We start from the raw sequence: 12884 nt of genomic DNA on the forward strand, positions 1-12884 counted from the left end.
AAACAAATGAACAAATGAACATCAGAATAACAAAAGTTTCCAGAATAAAGATAGCTAACTTCAGTCTACAGGCTTTTATCTGAGGTTGGTGTGGTGGGTACTATTAATAAATTAGACTCAGTGTGTCCTGTGGAAAGTTTTTAAAATAGAAAACAATTTTTATCTAGGATGGTTTAGGGCTAGTCTTTCTGATTTAAGAATGATGCTTTGGGATGCAGCACAAATGAACAGCCTGAGGCTCACTTCCTTTGCAACACTAGATCTGCCCTGCTGGGTCTTGTCCTTTACCCTCAACAAAAGTGTTGCTTATGCTCATTTCCTGATCTCCTGATCTGGGGTTTTTTACTTATTTCCCCTCATTTTCTCCCACGCTTTAACAATATTTCCCAATAAAGCCAACCTATTTCCTTTGTGTTTTTGTGAAAATTATTCCACTGGGTCAGTTTCATTTCAGTTTGAGGATGGAAAGATCAGAAGACCAGCTGGGCTAGACTATGTTATATAATTATGTACTGTCGTTTTTAACTGCACTAACAGACTTCCATATGAAGAAAAGGTCTTCATAGAACAGCATGAATGAGGAACTCGGTATTTACTGTGCTCAGCACTGTTGTAAACATGTTACTTATTTGCTGCTGAGAATAGCCTGCCGTGTAGGTGCAGAGGTTAAGCAACTAGTTCAGAGTCCCAGTATCACGTCACACAGCTAGTATAGAGCCATGGGTCCTATACTCACTCTTCCTGACTCATCTTCATTCTTGCGGAAAACAGATTCACCACATAGAAGGCAAAGTTAGCCATAAGTGAGTAGAAAGAAAATACATAAACAGTTTTTCTTTTTCTAATTCTGAAAGTGATCATTATAGAAAAATGTAGAGTATACAAAAATATGTTAAGACAGAAAATAAGTGTTTTTTTAAAAACCGAAAACCCAAAGATGATCTGTTTATATTTTGCTGTATTTCTTTTTGATTAATTTCATGAACTTATATAAGATACTCTCAGTTTATTATTATTAGTTTACTTCTGGTTTTCTTATGCTATATTTATTCCCAAAAGGCTCGAAAGTAAGTTACAGAGGCACAGAAAAATACAACCTAGCATGAAGTGAAAATAAACCATGCTATTTTTGCGGAGTGAAGGGAAAATTTCCCTTTAAGTTCCAGATTCTGTTTAACATGGAAAGTAGAATAGATAATTACATAGAGTAAGTGAAAATAAAATGTTGATTTGAAGTCATTTTACTTGTATTGAGAAGATGAGTTAGTAGAATGTGTTGTTTCCTTTATAAGATATAAACATTTATTTTAAAACATTAACACATACTTAATTTTTTTAGGCATATTTTTCATAGAATATGCATTGACCCATGGCTTTTGGATCACCGCACGTGTCCAATGTGTAAACTTGATGTCATCAAAGCCCTGGGATATTGGGTTTGTTACATTTTTGTTTATATTCAATCTCTGCCCCGGTTCTTCCTGAGCGATTCAATTTCATCACTGACCAGAGGCAAGAGGAATGGACTAAGTGCTCCTTCAAACATCTTTGTGGTTCCCTGAAGAAATTTTCCTCCTGATTAAAAATGAATGTTTAAGACATTCCAAAAAATTAATGAACTCTACTGCCGTTGTGATTGTAGATGATATGCTAGATGTTCCCCCCAGAGAGTTTGTAATTGCTTAGAGCAATGTATTTTGTTACCCTGCCCTGTAGAATGTATATATGCTCATCAGTTTCATATAAATGAGAATTACAAATGTTTGAAATGAAAGGAGCCTCATACATTTTCTGGCTCAAGATGCATATTTTACATATGAGGAAACTGAAGCCAACACTTCTTGACCCCAGGTCTCAGATTCCTGGGTTTGAAAATCAAATCCTGCTGGGGGAAAAAAAAGTCCTGCTGGGGAAATTGGTCCTGTGTGGAATTTGCTCCATTGGCTTGTGGTACTTAGGTGGTTGTAGGACCTTCCTCCCAAAACAGAGACATGAGGGCAGAGTGAAAGTGGGTGCTTAATAGTAGCCTGCCATGTGCTGAGGGCCTGATGTACATTATTACATCATACCCTCATAGTCACTTCAGGAGGTAAGTACTGTTTCTCTCCCTATTTTACTAATTAGGAACTTGAACTAAAAGAAAAGCCAAGCAGCTCACTGAAGGTCACACAGCTAGTTATTTGGGAATGTTCTTTCAGACACAGTTTGCTTAATTCCAGGGTACAAGCTTTTAACTAATAATCCCGTTCAAAGGGGGAGATATAGAAGAAAAAAAAATGGATTTTTCTAGATTGTTAAAATTTTTGTTTTTACAGTTTTTGTATATTAATGTCTTAAAATATTCTTGATTAACTAGTAAATAGTTTTGAAATAATGATTTTTGAAGGGCATCTGGGTGGTTCAGTTGGTTAAGTATCTGCTGTCAGCTCAGGTCATGATCTCAGGGTCTTGGGATTGAGTCCCGCATCAGGCTCTCTGCTTAGCAGGGATTCTGCTTTTCCTTCCCTCTGCCCATACCCTCTGCTTGTGCTGTCTGTCTCAATCTCTAAAAATAAGTAAAATCTTTTAAAAAAATAAAGATCTTTGGAAGAAGTAATTTAAATATCATGGAGTTTTCTTATTGCTAAACTTTTTTTTTTAGGGTTTTTTAAATAGTGTTTATGATACAGTTAGAAACCACGAGGAGGTCTTCTGTGATAAGCATTTCATGCACTTTATAGCCCCAGAAGCCCTCAAGGTGTCCTCTCACCTTCTAGTTTGGAGAGTCTTAAAACGATAGTTCAGAGACTGCTGCCTTGATTGCCACTGTAATTTTCTGTGAATTAGATTTTTCTTTCTTTTTTTTTTTAAGATTTATGTAGGGAGAGTGTGTGTGTGCATGCATACACTAGTGGGGGCGGCGGGGGCAGGCAGAGGGAGAGAATCTTCAGGCATATATTTCATACATGAACAATGAAGATTCTTCATTTTGTATCAGGTTGGGTTACTTTATTAGAATTGTTAATTTCAGAAAGCTTGACTAGTATGTCCCCAGGAAGTGTGATTTCTTTTTTTGAAGAACAGATACCTATAGGGACTTTAAATCAAACTCTTAAGAAATTAGCTTGTCTTGCCCTTAGTTGCTTTTTACAATTATTAACAAGTGTGCCATTTTCTTGAGTCCCTTTGCCCCTCTTGCATTGGGTTGTAGACAGTTATGACACACTGTTTGGTAACTAGTTCTCACTCCCAGGAAAACAGCTGTGGTGAGAGGGCTGCCATCGGTCCTTCATGTGGACTTGAGAGGTGGTCCTTGCATTGGCAGCTACAACCTCCTCCATGCGCCATTTGTCACTGTTGTTTTCATTCATTCAGCACGCATGTACCCGAGGAGTGCTCTCTCAGGTGCTAGATCGGAACTTGACTTGGGGAGACAAAGATGAGTAAAACAGAGCCCTTCTGCTTGTGGGCTTTCACTTTCTGGACCGTGGGGGCCAGGGCATACACCCACGCACAGAGCTGCAAAGGAGGTATGTTTGAAGCTTGTGGCGCTCGGAAAAAGAATTTACTCTGCCACATGGAGTGGGACGATAAGAGGGTGGTTTTTTAATGAGAGGAGTCTGAGCTGGGTGTTAAAGGATTTGTGTGACAGATCAGTATATTGCAGATGAGGGTGTGACCATGTGCGCTTTGAGACTCGGCAGGTGTTAAATTTGGTGGGTATTTTGGTAACTGTCTGGGAAAACAGATGAAGGTACGCTGGTTGGAAGTTTGGACATTACAGCAACTCAGTTCAATTTGTGGCTTGGTGCGTTGGTATTAGGTTTTAAGGATGTTCAGCTACTTACCAGTGAGAAGGAAGCTGTGTATCATGTGGTTCAGGAGCGGGGCAGTTCTGGAACTGCATGGAGCAGCAGTGAGAGTAGGGGGCCCCGAGAGCCTGGGGAGGGAGGTGGAACCAGCACTGTGTTCTCACGTGAAGCCCATGCTCTCTGTGAACCCACCGTCACCCCTCCTTTGCTAGTTTACCTCACCAGTGGTTTCCTCTCACATGTGGCTCTGACTCTGGCATTAATCAGAAAGGTACTGGATGAGCCTCCGTTGGAAACTGGGCAGTCATTTTCCTTATTCTATTTTTTTCTTGAACGCAGCAGATGGGGGCATTAGAGGTAGACTAGTAGCTGATAGACACCATCGTTAGGGAGCCACAGCTGATTCTTTTTAGGTGAACCACATGCTGTCTGTAGCCCCCTGTTGTCAGACACAGTGTTCTTCCCCAAAACCCCAGTACCTGCAGTAAAGACAGGGCAGTTAGGAGCAGTCATCCAAACACCACCACAGCCAGGCTGATTGACCACATCTGTCCAGGAAGCAAGGACAAAGCTTCACTTTCGGTCCATAAAAAGTTTAAAAGGTGGCATTGCTTACATCAGGGGAAACACGGTTTTTCAAATGAACAGTGTTTAGGTCTTGGAAAGCTGCTGAGAAGTCATTCATTCAAGATATTAATATTCTCGCCATATTCTGTGTATAAAAGTAAATACTTTGTAGGAATCATGAGTAATGGTTATGAAATGACAGGTAAGCTTTGGTGGTGTTACTCAGACAAAGTATTTTCTTTTGTTTCCTCAAGGGAGAGCTTGAGGATGTGCAGGAGACGCCTGCTCCAGAATCTACCCCTGGGAGCATTTTGGCTGCAAATTTGAGTATTACTTTACAAGATGACAGAAGTGAGGGGAGCAGTTTGCCATCGTCTTCCACTAGTGATTCTGCACCGCAGTGTGATGCCAGTTTTAAAGAAGATGCAAGTGAAAACACAGCCTTACTAGGTAAGCACCTTGCAGGTCATAAAACAAAATGATGTTAGCAGTTGGGGGGAAAAATACAGAAAAACATAAAGGAAGAGTGAAAACCATCATCCCACACCTGCAAATACCATTTAACATTTTGATAAATACCTTTTTGGATGTTTTTCTGTGTTGAAGGATGGGGAGAATATCACTTATGTGATGTTAGGTAACCTGTTGTTTCTCTTGATGTGTGAAGCTCTTTTTATGTGGTAGGTACATGATTCTATCAAATTTTTTTTTTTAATTTTTTTTTTTTTTTAATGATAGTCACACACAGAGAGAGAGAGGCGCGGAGACACAGGCAGAGAGAGAAGCAGGCTCCATGCACTGGGAGCCTGACATGGGATTCGATCCCGGATCTCCAGGATCGCGCCTTGGGCCAAAGGCAGGCGCCAAACCGCTGCGCCACCCAGGGATCCCGATTCTATCAAATTATTTGCCAAGTGAAAGAAAACACCATTAGAATTTTTATTACAATTTTTTTAAAGGAATTTATTTATTCATGAGAGACATAGAGAGAGAAAGAGGCAGAGACACAGGCAGAGGGAGAAGCAGACTCCACACAGGGAGCCCGACGCGGGACTCGGTCCTGGGTCTCCAGGATCACACCCTGGGCTGGAGGCGGCGCTAAACCGCTGAGCCACCTGGGCTGCCCCAGAATTTTTATTACAATTGAATTAATTTACAGGTTATTCTGATTGGGAAGGATTGATGTTTCTAATTTTGAATTTGGCCTTATGAGAAGAGGATGCATATTTTCCAAGTCAGTGCTACTCAAACTGAATCAGTTTTGTGTTTGACATGTTTAGGATCTGTGATGTAAAGATAGCTAGAAATATTAGAACTTAGTTTAAACTGGTACCAAAGGAAAAAGACCACATTGTGGAAGAGAAGGGGAGCATCCAGCCTCCTCTTGGGACTGAACCACCTGAGGGATTCCATCAAATTGAGCCCAAGTACATACCACTGTAATTTTTGCCATTGCCGTCAGTCTCCAGAAAAGAAACTGAATTTCCTTTCTCTAGTACCTGACCACCCTTGAGATAATTAAAGATTGATAGGTAGTCTTGTCCTGACTAAATGTCCTTCAAAAGCAGTCCCCTACTTTTTCGTGCATTCTTTTTACCTGTCGTACATTGGTTTCTCAGGGTCTCTCCTCCTCTCTCAGAACTAAGATGATATCATGTGAAATAATGCATAGAAGTAAAGGTGGAAAAAGTAAGCTAGATTATAGAACAATAGAATGTTAGATTCCTTCTGAAGCTGGGCCCTCTATGCGTGTTTGCATGTGCCATTGCATGCACCCTTGCTTACTTGCTATTTTCTTTTTTTTTGTCCTTTTTTTTTTTTTTTTTTTTTAATTTCCAACTATTTGTTCACCAGTAGGTTGACAGGTAATTTAAATAATAATGTTCTTTTCTACTTTATCATTGTACCAATATAATTTGAGAAATACTAAATTGGAGAAATCAGTTCTTTTAGGCAGACATTAGTACTTCCAGTGTATAGTATGCCTTGAAGTTGAGAAAACATTTACTGGGCTCTTAGGAGCAACTAGAAATAAAACATGCAAATTATTAGTGGTACACTGCTCGCTGGAGAGTGTTTCTCTGGTGAGTGCTCCTTCTGTTATCTAGTTGACCTTGGCTCTGACTTTAGGTGAGTTCAAATATTTGGTTCTGTATTTAAGGAAGTATTCTATTACTGTAAGAAATTTAGTGCTGAAATTATTTCGTGCTACTCTTCCTAGTAATACCACTGTTGAATTCCTCTTCAAAGATAGTTTAACCTCTCTGTGCCTGTGTTTAATCATATGTAAAATGACCATAATAACATCCTAGACCTCTTGGGTCACAGCTATAACCCAGTAAATGCTCATTGTTTTCATGAGCAGTGACACCATCATCGTCATCATAGTTGCCTGGTTTACTTTTGAAAACCTACACTAATGCCACCAACTAAGACTGTGTCTTTTCTTTATAGCACTATGCTGATCAGAGTTTAGGCTAATACTAGAAAACCTCTCATACTATATATGAGAAACATACTTGTATATTATTCATGACTTTCTGGAATGGGTTGCTATTTTTATATGTAAATTTTATTTAAATTTTTCTGTAATTTGTTTCTTAACTTAGGGCATCCATGTAGTCACAGTGTTAGTGTAATTAAAGTTTGAATATGCTGAGGGACTAACACTGGATTTTGTTGCTTCGCTGTAGAAACAGGCAGGAGTGACCTTCAACGTGGAGGACCCATCTCCTAGTGCACATCCTGGTGACCGCATCATGGACAGAGCTTTGGCTTGAATTAAAGGACTTTTTTTTTTTTTTTTTTTTAACTTTAGCACATAGTTTGTATATTTGAAAATAATGTACATCCTTTTACCTTTCAGGTTCTGATTTGATATACAAAGGGCTAAGATATTTTATTCTTAAAGAGACGTTTTGATTAGTCTTAATATATTTATCTACTAAAATGTATCATTTATGATAAACAGTATGTTGCTTTGGACTATTACAGAGACCACTAGGAAGGCACTCTAAAAGGGATGGGGTGGGGGAGAGTTTCTGAATAGTAGACTAGTTGCTTCGGTACTGTGAAAACAGGATTATTTTCTTTCTCAAGGATAGTTTAGGCTAAGCAACTGAATTTAGACTAATGGAATTGGAATTATATAATTCAGTTCAGTAATTGATCATGAGTTTTCCCTGGAGGAAAGACTTTTCTAGAACATTAAACCTGTGAATGAGATGAAAGAAATCTATACCTTTCTTGAACCTCCATGTTACCAGATAAAGACTTTGAAACCTAAGAATACTTCTGGTTTCCTCTTTGGAATTATAGGAAAAGCACTAGATGACTTTAGGATTTGCATTTTTCCTTTTTAATTCTTACTTTCTTGTGACAACCTAAAGGAGAGGGAAATTTGTCCATTTATTCTACAAATAGAACTAAGATTCTGCATCACACATGAGCAATAAATTCATTGCCTTAAGGAGATAGAGTAGGCAGACTGAGACTTTTGGAAATGATGAATATATTGGTTCCAACTACGATTTTATCTTTACAATTAAAAGGGGGATAGATGGAGAATTTTGATCATTGTTACAAAATAAGCAAGCAGTCAGTTTTGATTGATTTAAAGCAGACTTAATAATCATGACCTTGTGTAATCATCTATCCTTTTTAATCTTAGCTGTTCTTGTAAGTGAAAAGGTCAGGTTAATGTAACGCTTTTGAAGACTGCGCTCTTAAGTTTTCCAAAGTGATTAAGCACACACACACACACACACACACACACACACACACACTCTCTTCTCCTTTCCCTTCTTGGAGGTGGAAGTTGAGGAGGGTGAGGGAGAGGTTTTTTTTAACTTGAAACTGTTGTCCTTTGTTGTTTCTAAGCTAGTTGCTGTGTATATGTTTATTTTGTGAGTAAAAATAAATGCCTATTGAGAAGAAAAATAGAATTACTTAAATTTAAAGAATTTATTTTATAGCTGCATCTAAGTTGTGTATAGTTTGTTTTTTTTTTTCCCCCAAACTGTTGCATCTGGATTCTAGCCAGTCACAGTGGAATACTTGGTGAGTTTTACTTTACCTCTTTTTTTTTTTTTTTTTCATTTACCTGAAGTAAACTCTGGCCAGATTCAATTTGAGGAGCTACTGAAACTTTCTTTGAGCTCTCATTTAACAGCCTCAAAGTAGGTTTCCATAATAGCCATTATCATTGAATTCTGCCCTCTGTGGTTTATTGAGAATGGAAAAGTATGTCTTTGATTCTGTACCATGTAAGTTTTTGCTCTTTGTATTTTAAGATACATACTTGGGAGAAATGCTTTAAAAATTAGCAGTTCTTTCTGGTATCCAATGAAGTAGACTTTCAAAAAGAATACTGTAACAGATCAAACACACTGTTTTTTATACTCAAGAAGTATAATGTCTTAATTAGCTATCAGACCTAGCTTTCCTTCATTCAAAAATTTTAACACTAAACTATACATATAAGAGATTGGAAGGATTGTAGTGGTCTGGTCCCAATCTAGAAATAGTCCCATCTCTCTCCTTCAATAGCAGAGAAAGGAATTATCAAGAGAAAATAGAAAACTGCAGCACTTTAAAAGTTTCCTTTGTTAGGCTTTTTTTAGATAGAAATAAATATGATAGAGAAGGGTCAAATATTAGCAGAATTTTTGCTGAGACATAAAATTGATGAAATGCTACTTGGAATATGGGCAATGTAATGAAGGAGGAGTAAACCAGAGTGGTTTGATTAAGGTTAGTCATACTATTTATGGCAGTAATAATTTTCCTTCCACAAGTGTCCATTTGTTTACAAATAGTGTAGAAACAATATACATTTTTTTACCTTTCAAAGTCACAGTCAGCGTGTAAAAGACGCAGTTTGGCCTTGAATGTGAAGCACTCTGTCATCTGCTGCCATTGGAGCTGCTTCTGGGTTTCCCACCGGAAAACCACAAAGGCTGGGAGGAGGCACAAAAACACGGCACCTTGGGCAGGTAAACCTCCTTGCTTGCTGATGTTTTGGGGATCTTCAATATATAAAGCCTTTCCTGAGAGATTGTTCACTGCAGTCACTGAGGAGTGATGACAATAAAAGGCCGAATTGCAGTGTGCCCATTAGCAGTTTGCTCTCTGTGGGGTGCACGATGACAAAATCTCCGGAAGCGAACCACTGGTCTGACCTCAGTAACATCAGAATTGAAGTTTGCACTTGGGCAGTCTTTCCAAGAGGAGTCCTCCCAAAAAGGGCTCAAATATTTTTTAACGAAAAAAAAAAAAAAAAAAAAAAAACTGGCGAACCTGAGACATCTGGCCTTAACTGAGTAGTAAATACCTTTCTACATACTTTACGGTATACTTGCTGAGTCCAGGACTGCCAGAACCATAAAATAATAGACTTTGAAGAACAGGTGTGTTCCCACTTGGATGAAATACCTAGGGTAACCAAATTCCCCAAGAGGATAGCTTAATTGGCAAATCTCTTCTTTTGAGAACATTAAAATTTATTTGCTCAGTGAAGGCTGAGATTAAATCAGTATGTGTATGCTACTAACTAGAATTTGAAGTAATTATATGTTTGGTTAAAAGCAGTTTCTTTGAGCTCAGCGCACTTTGTGATTTACAAAGCACAGGATGCTGGCCTGAGCCAGTGAATCTTCTGTATAACCTGTGCTGTTTCTGTGATGCAACAACTAATTAGAAAAGCCACCTACACCTTTCCCAGTTAATTTCGTTTTTGAAGTTTTAAAAAGACAAGCATTTCACTTTAAAAAATGCTAAGGTGTGGGATTCCTGGGTGGCGCAGCGGTTTGGCACCTGCCTTTGGCCCAGGGCACGATCCTGGAGACCCGGGATCGAATCCCACGTTGGGCTCCCAGTGCATGGAGCCTGCTTCTCCCTCTGCCTGTGTCTCTGCCTCTCTCTCTCTCTCTGTGTGACTATCATAAATAAATAAAAATTTAAAAAATAAAAAATGCTAAGGTGTAATTCTAGTTATAAAAGTGAAATTTCTACAATATCATCACTAGCCATGCATCTAGAGATTGACCTTTATTCTAAGAGTAAGTATAAAATAAGTTGTAAATTGAAGAAGGTATGTGGATCACATTAAGAATAAAAAAGTCCGGGCAGCCCCAGTGGCTCAGCGGTTTAGCGCTGCCTTCAGTCCAGGGCCTGATCCTGGAGACCCGGGGTCGAGTCCCACGTCGGGCTCCAGCATGGAGCCTGCTTCTCCCCCTGCCTATGTCTCTGCCTCTCCCTCTCTGTGTCTCGAATAAATAAGTATCTTAAAAAAAAAAAAAAAAGAATAAAAAAGTCCCTTCTTTTTCATGAAGTATAGGCTGAGAAGCCTGGGAACACCAGTATTTCTGCGGGCTTTTGACTGCATAGGTATTGGATCCCAGGATTATAAGTGCTTTTGAAAGCATCTTAGAGATTTCCTAATTAGAACAGTAGTGATTGCGTAAGAACAGACAGATTAAAGTGAAACCAACAAAATGTCTTAGTAGGTAGAGGGTGCAAGAATTTTAAAGAATTAAAGTTCTGGCCATGCATTAATTTTCCAGATATCATTAACATGTTATCTTAATGGGGTGCCTGGGTGGCTCAGTTGCTTAAGTGTCTGCATTTGGCTCAGGTCATGATCCCAGAGTTCTGGGATCGAGCCCCACATCGGGCTCCCTGCTCAGTGGGGAAACCTGCCTCTCCTCCCTCTACCTGCTGCTCCCCACCGCTTGTGCTGTCAAATGAATAAAGAACATCTTTTAAAAAATATATTATATGAAGGTGCTATTACTCAGAGTATTTAAAATAGGTACATGAGGGGCACCTGGGTGGCTCAGTCCATTAAGCATCCAAATCTTCATCTCCGCTCAGATCTTAATCCCAGAGTTCTGTATTCAAGCCCTCTGTTGTGCTCCACACCAAGCGTGGAGCCTACTTAAAAATTAAAAAAAAAAAAAAATAGGGATGGGATCTATTATTCTTGGGAATGTAAACCATTACAGAATGTATTAAGTAGTGGTACATGCCGCTTAAGTTTGTGGCAGTAGGGGCGCCTGTGTGGATTGGTCAGTTGAGCATCTAACTCTTTTGGCTCAGGTCATAATCAGGGTCATGAGATTGAGCCCTGAGTTGGGCTTCCTGTACTGCGGCAGTCTGCTTAAGACTTTGTCCCTCCCCCTGCTCTCTCACTCTAAGTCTTTAAAAAAAAAAAAAGTTTGTATAAGTGTGTACTCTGTAAGAAAGGTGCATGACAACCATTTCTTTAAAGTTGTTTAAATGTATAAACAGTTAAGCTGTTTGAAACAGTTTTAGCTTAGAGTCCCAATTCATTTCTTTGTGAACGATCTTTTATTTCTATCCTAAGATGTAACTTAATACTGTCATTTTAACAGGTGATTTTGAAGATATTACAGCTAGAAACTCAGAAAATCCAGAGAATTCAAGATGTGTTGTTTTTAATATGGCAGTATATTGAACTACACTTAAAAGTTGATTACAGTTAACTGAATCCCAGGATTATAATTTATTTCAGGTAAACTTTCTTCTACTTTTAAAAATATTTAATGAAGAACTTTTTGTTGGTGTTGTAAATGTAAACCTGACTTTTTTATAAAATGTTCCCTAAATATTACTACTCTTTGTAAGCAATTTAGACTTCTAAATCTTCCCTCTTTCAAGTAAACACCAATAGTGTGATCTTGAAATGATTAGCAGTACTCCGTACTCAGTCTATTTATTTGCAAAGTCCATGTTCGTAAATTTGCCTACTGAAATTTATCTGTAACCCCAAAATCAGGATGTGCAGTGCTTTTGTGTTTGTGGACACATACAGTGTGGTGAAAATTCTGAGGCATCTGACACACTTCCAGTTGAGGTTGAACGAGAGGACAAGGACACTTTGCCTTCTTGTTTCAGCTCCCAAATTGTCAACACTGTGTCCTTTTCCACAGTGTACATTTTCTAAAATTTTATACCTTAGTGATTTCACAGTTTAAAATGGCCCCCAAGCATAGTGTTATCTGTTGTTCTCAGCACAGGAAGGCTGTTATCAGCCTTATAGAGAAAATACATGTTAGATAAGTTTTGTCCAGGCACAAGCTACAGTGCTGTTGGCCATGAATTTGAGGTTGTCAGAGAATCAGTAGGTCCCGGAGCTGAGTTTGGGTTGCTTCCAACAGTGGTCCCAACTCCGCCATTCCAAAAAAGTATCTGCATAATGAACGGTTTCTTTTCCCAAACCAAGTATGTAAAACAGTGATGTCTACTTTTAGGTATGGAGAGAAATCAAGGTTGTTGCTAGCATTTTGTATGTTTAAAGGCATTCCTCTGTTACACTGGCTTGGGTTATTTCCTTTAAGCAAGTTATTTACAAATCTCTTACTTTCATAAGAACTAAGAGTACTGCTGTTTTGCCAATATTGTAAGATTAGAACTTATTTATGTTCCTCTTAAAATCACTAGGCTTGGTTTCCCTTTAACTTTTGCTGAGGGCTAAACTGGAAGGTAACTCCTGTTGAATTGATT

General features: G+C 38.7%; 1 protein-coding gene and 1 non-coding gene across 4 annotated transcripts in view; both read left to right on the forward strand.

Annotated features, from left to right (window-relative positions):
* The window catches only part of RNF149 (ring finger protein 149), a 32198-nt gene that overhangs the window by 17795 nt on the left and 1519 nt on the right, over window positions 1–12884 (forward strand). The window contains exons 5-7 of one of the 3 annotated variants that reach the window (XR_007413581.1): window positions 1340–1436; window positions 3355–3509; window positions 4613–4749. Coding sequence is in view for 1 of the 3 variants with exons in the window: in XM_049115438.1 (XP_048971395.1) it covers window positions 1340–1436; window positions 4613–4808; window positions 7052–7095 (337 nt within the window). In the remaining 2 variants the exon portion in view is untranslated. Of the gene's footprint in view, window positions 1–1339; window positions 1437–3354; window positions 3510–4612; window positions 4809–7051; window positions 8303–11752; window positions 11893–12884 lie in introns of those variants that run through there. The other 2 variants (XR_007413580.1, XM_049115438.1) reach the window with 2 other exon arrangements.
* Window positions 9430–9544, forward strand: LOC112675852 (small nucleolar RNA SNORD89). Its single transcript, XR_003146117.1, has one exon. It is a non-coding gene; the product is annotated as a small nucleolar RNA SNORD89 (small nucleolar RNA).

Source organism: Canis lupus, chromosome 10 (genome assembly GCF_003254725.2).
Source record: "Canis lupus dingo isolate Sandy chromosome 10, ASM325472v2, whole genome shotgun sequence".
NCBI lineage: Eukaryota > Metazoa > Chordata > Mammalia > Carnivora > Canidae > Canis > Canis lupus.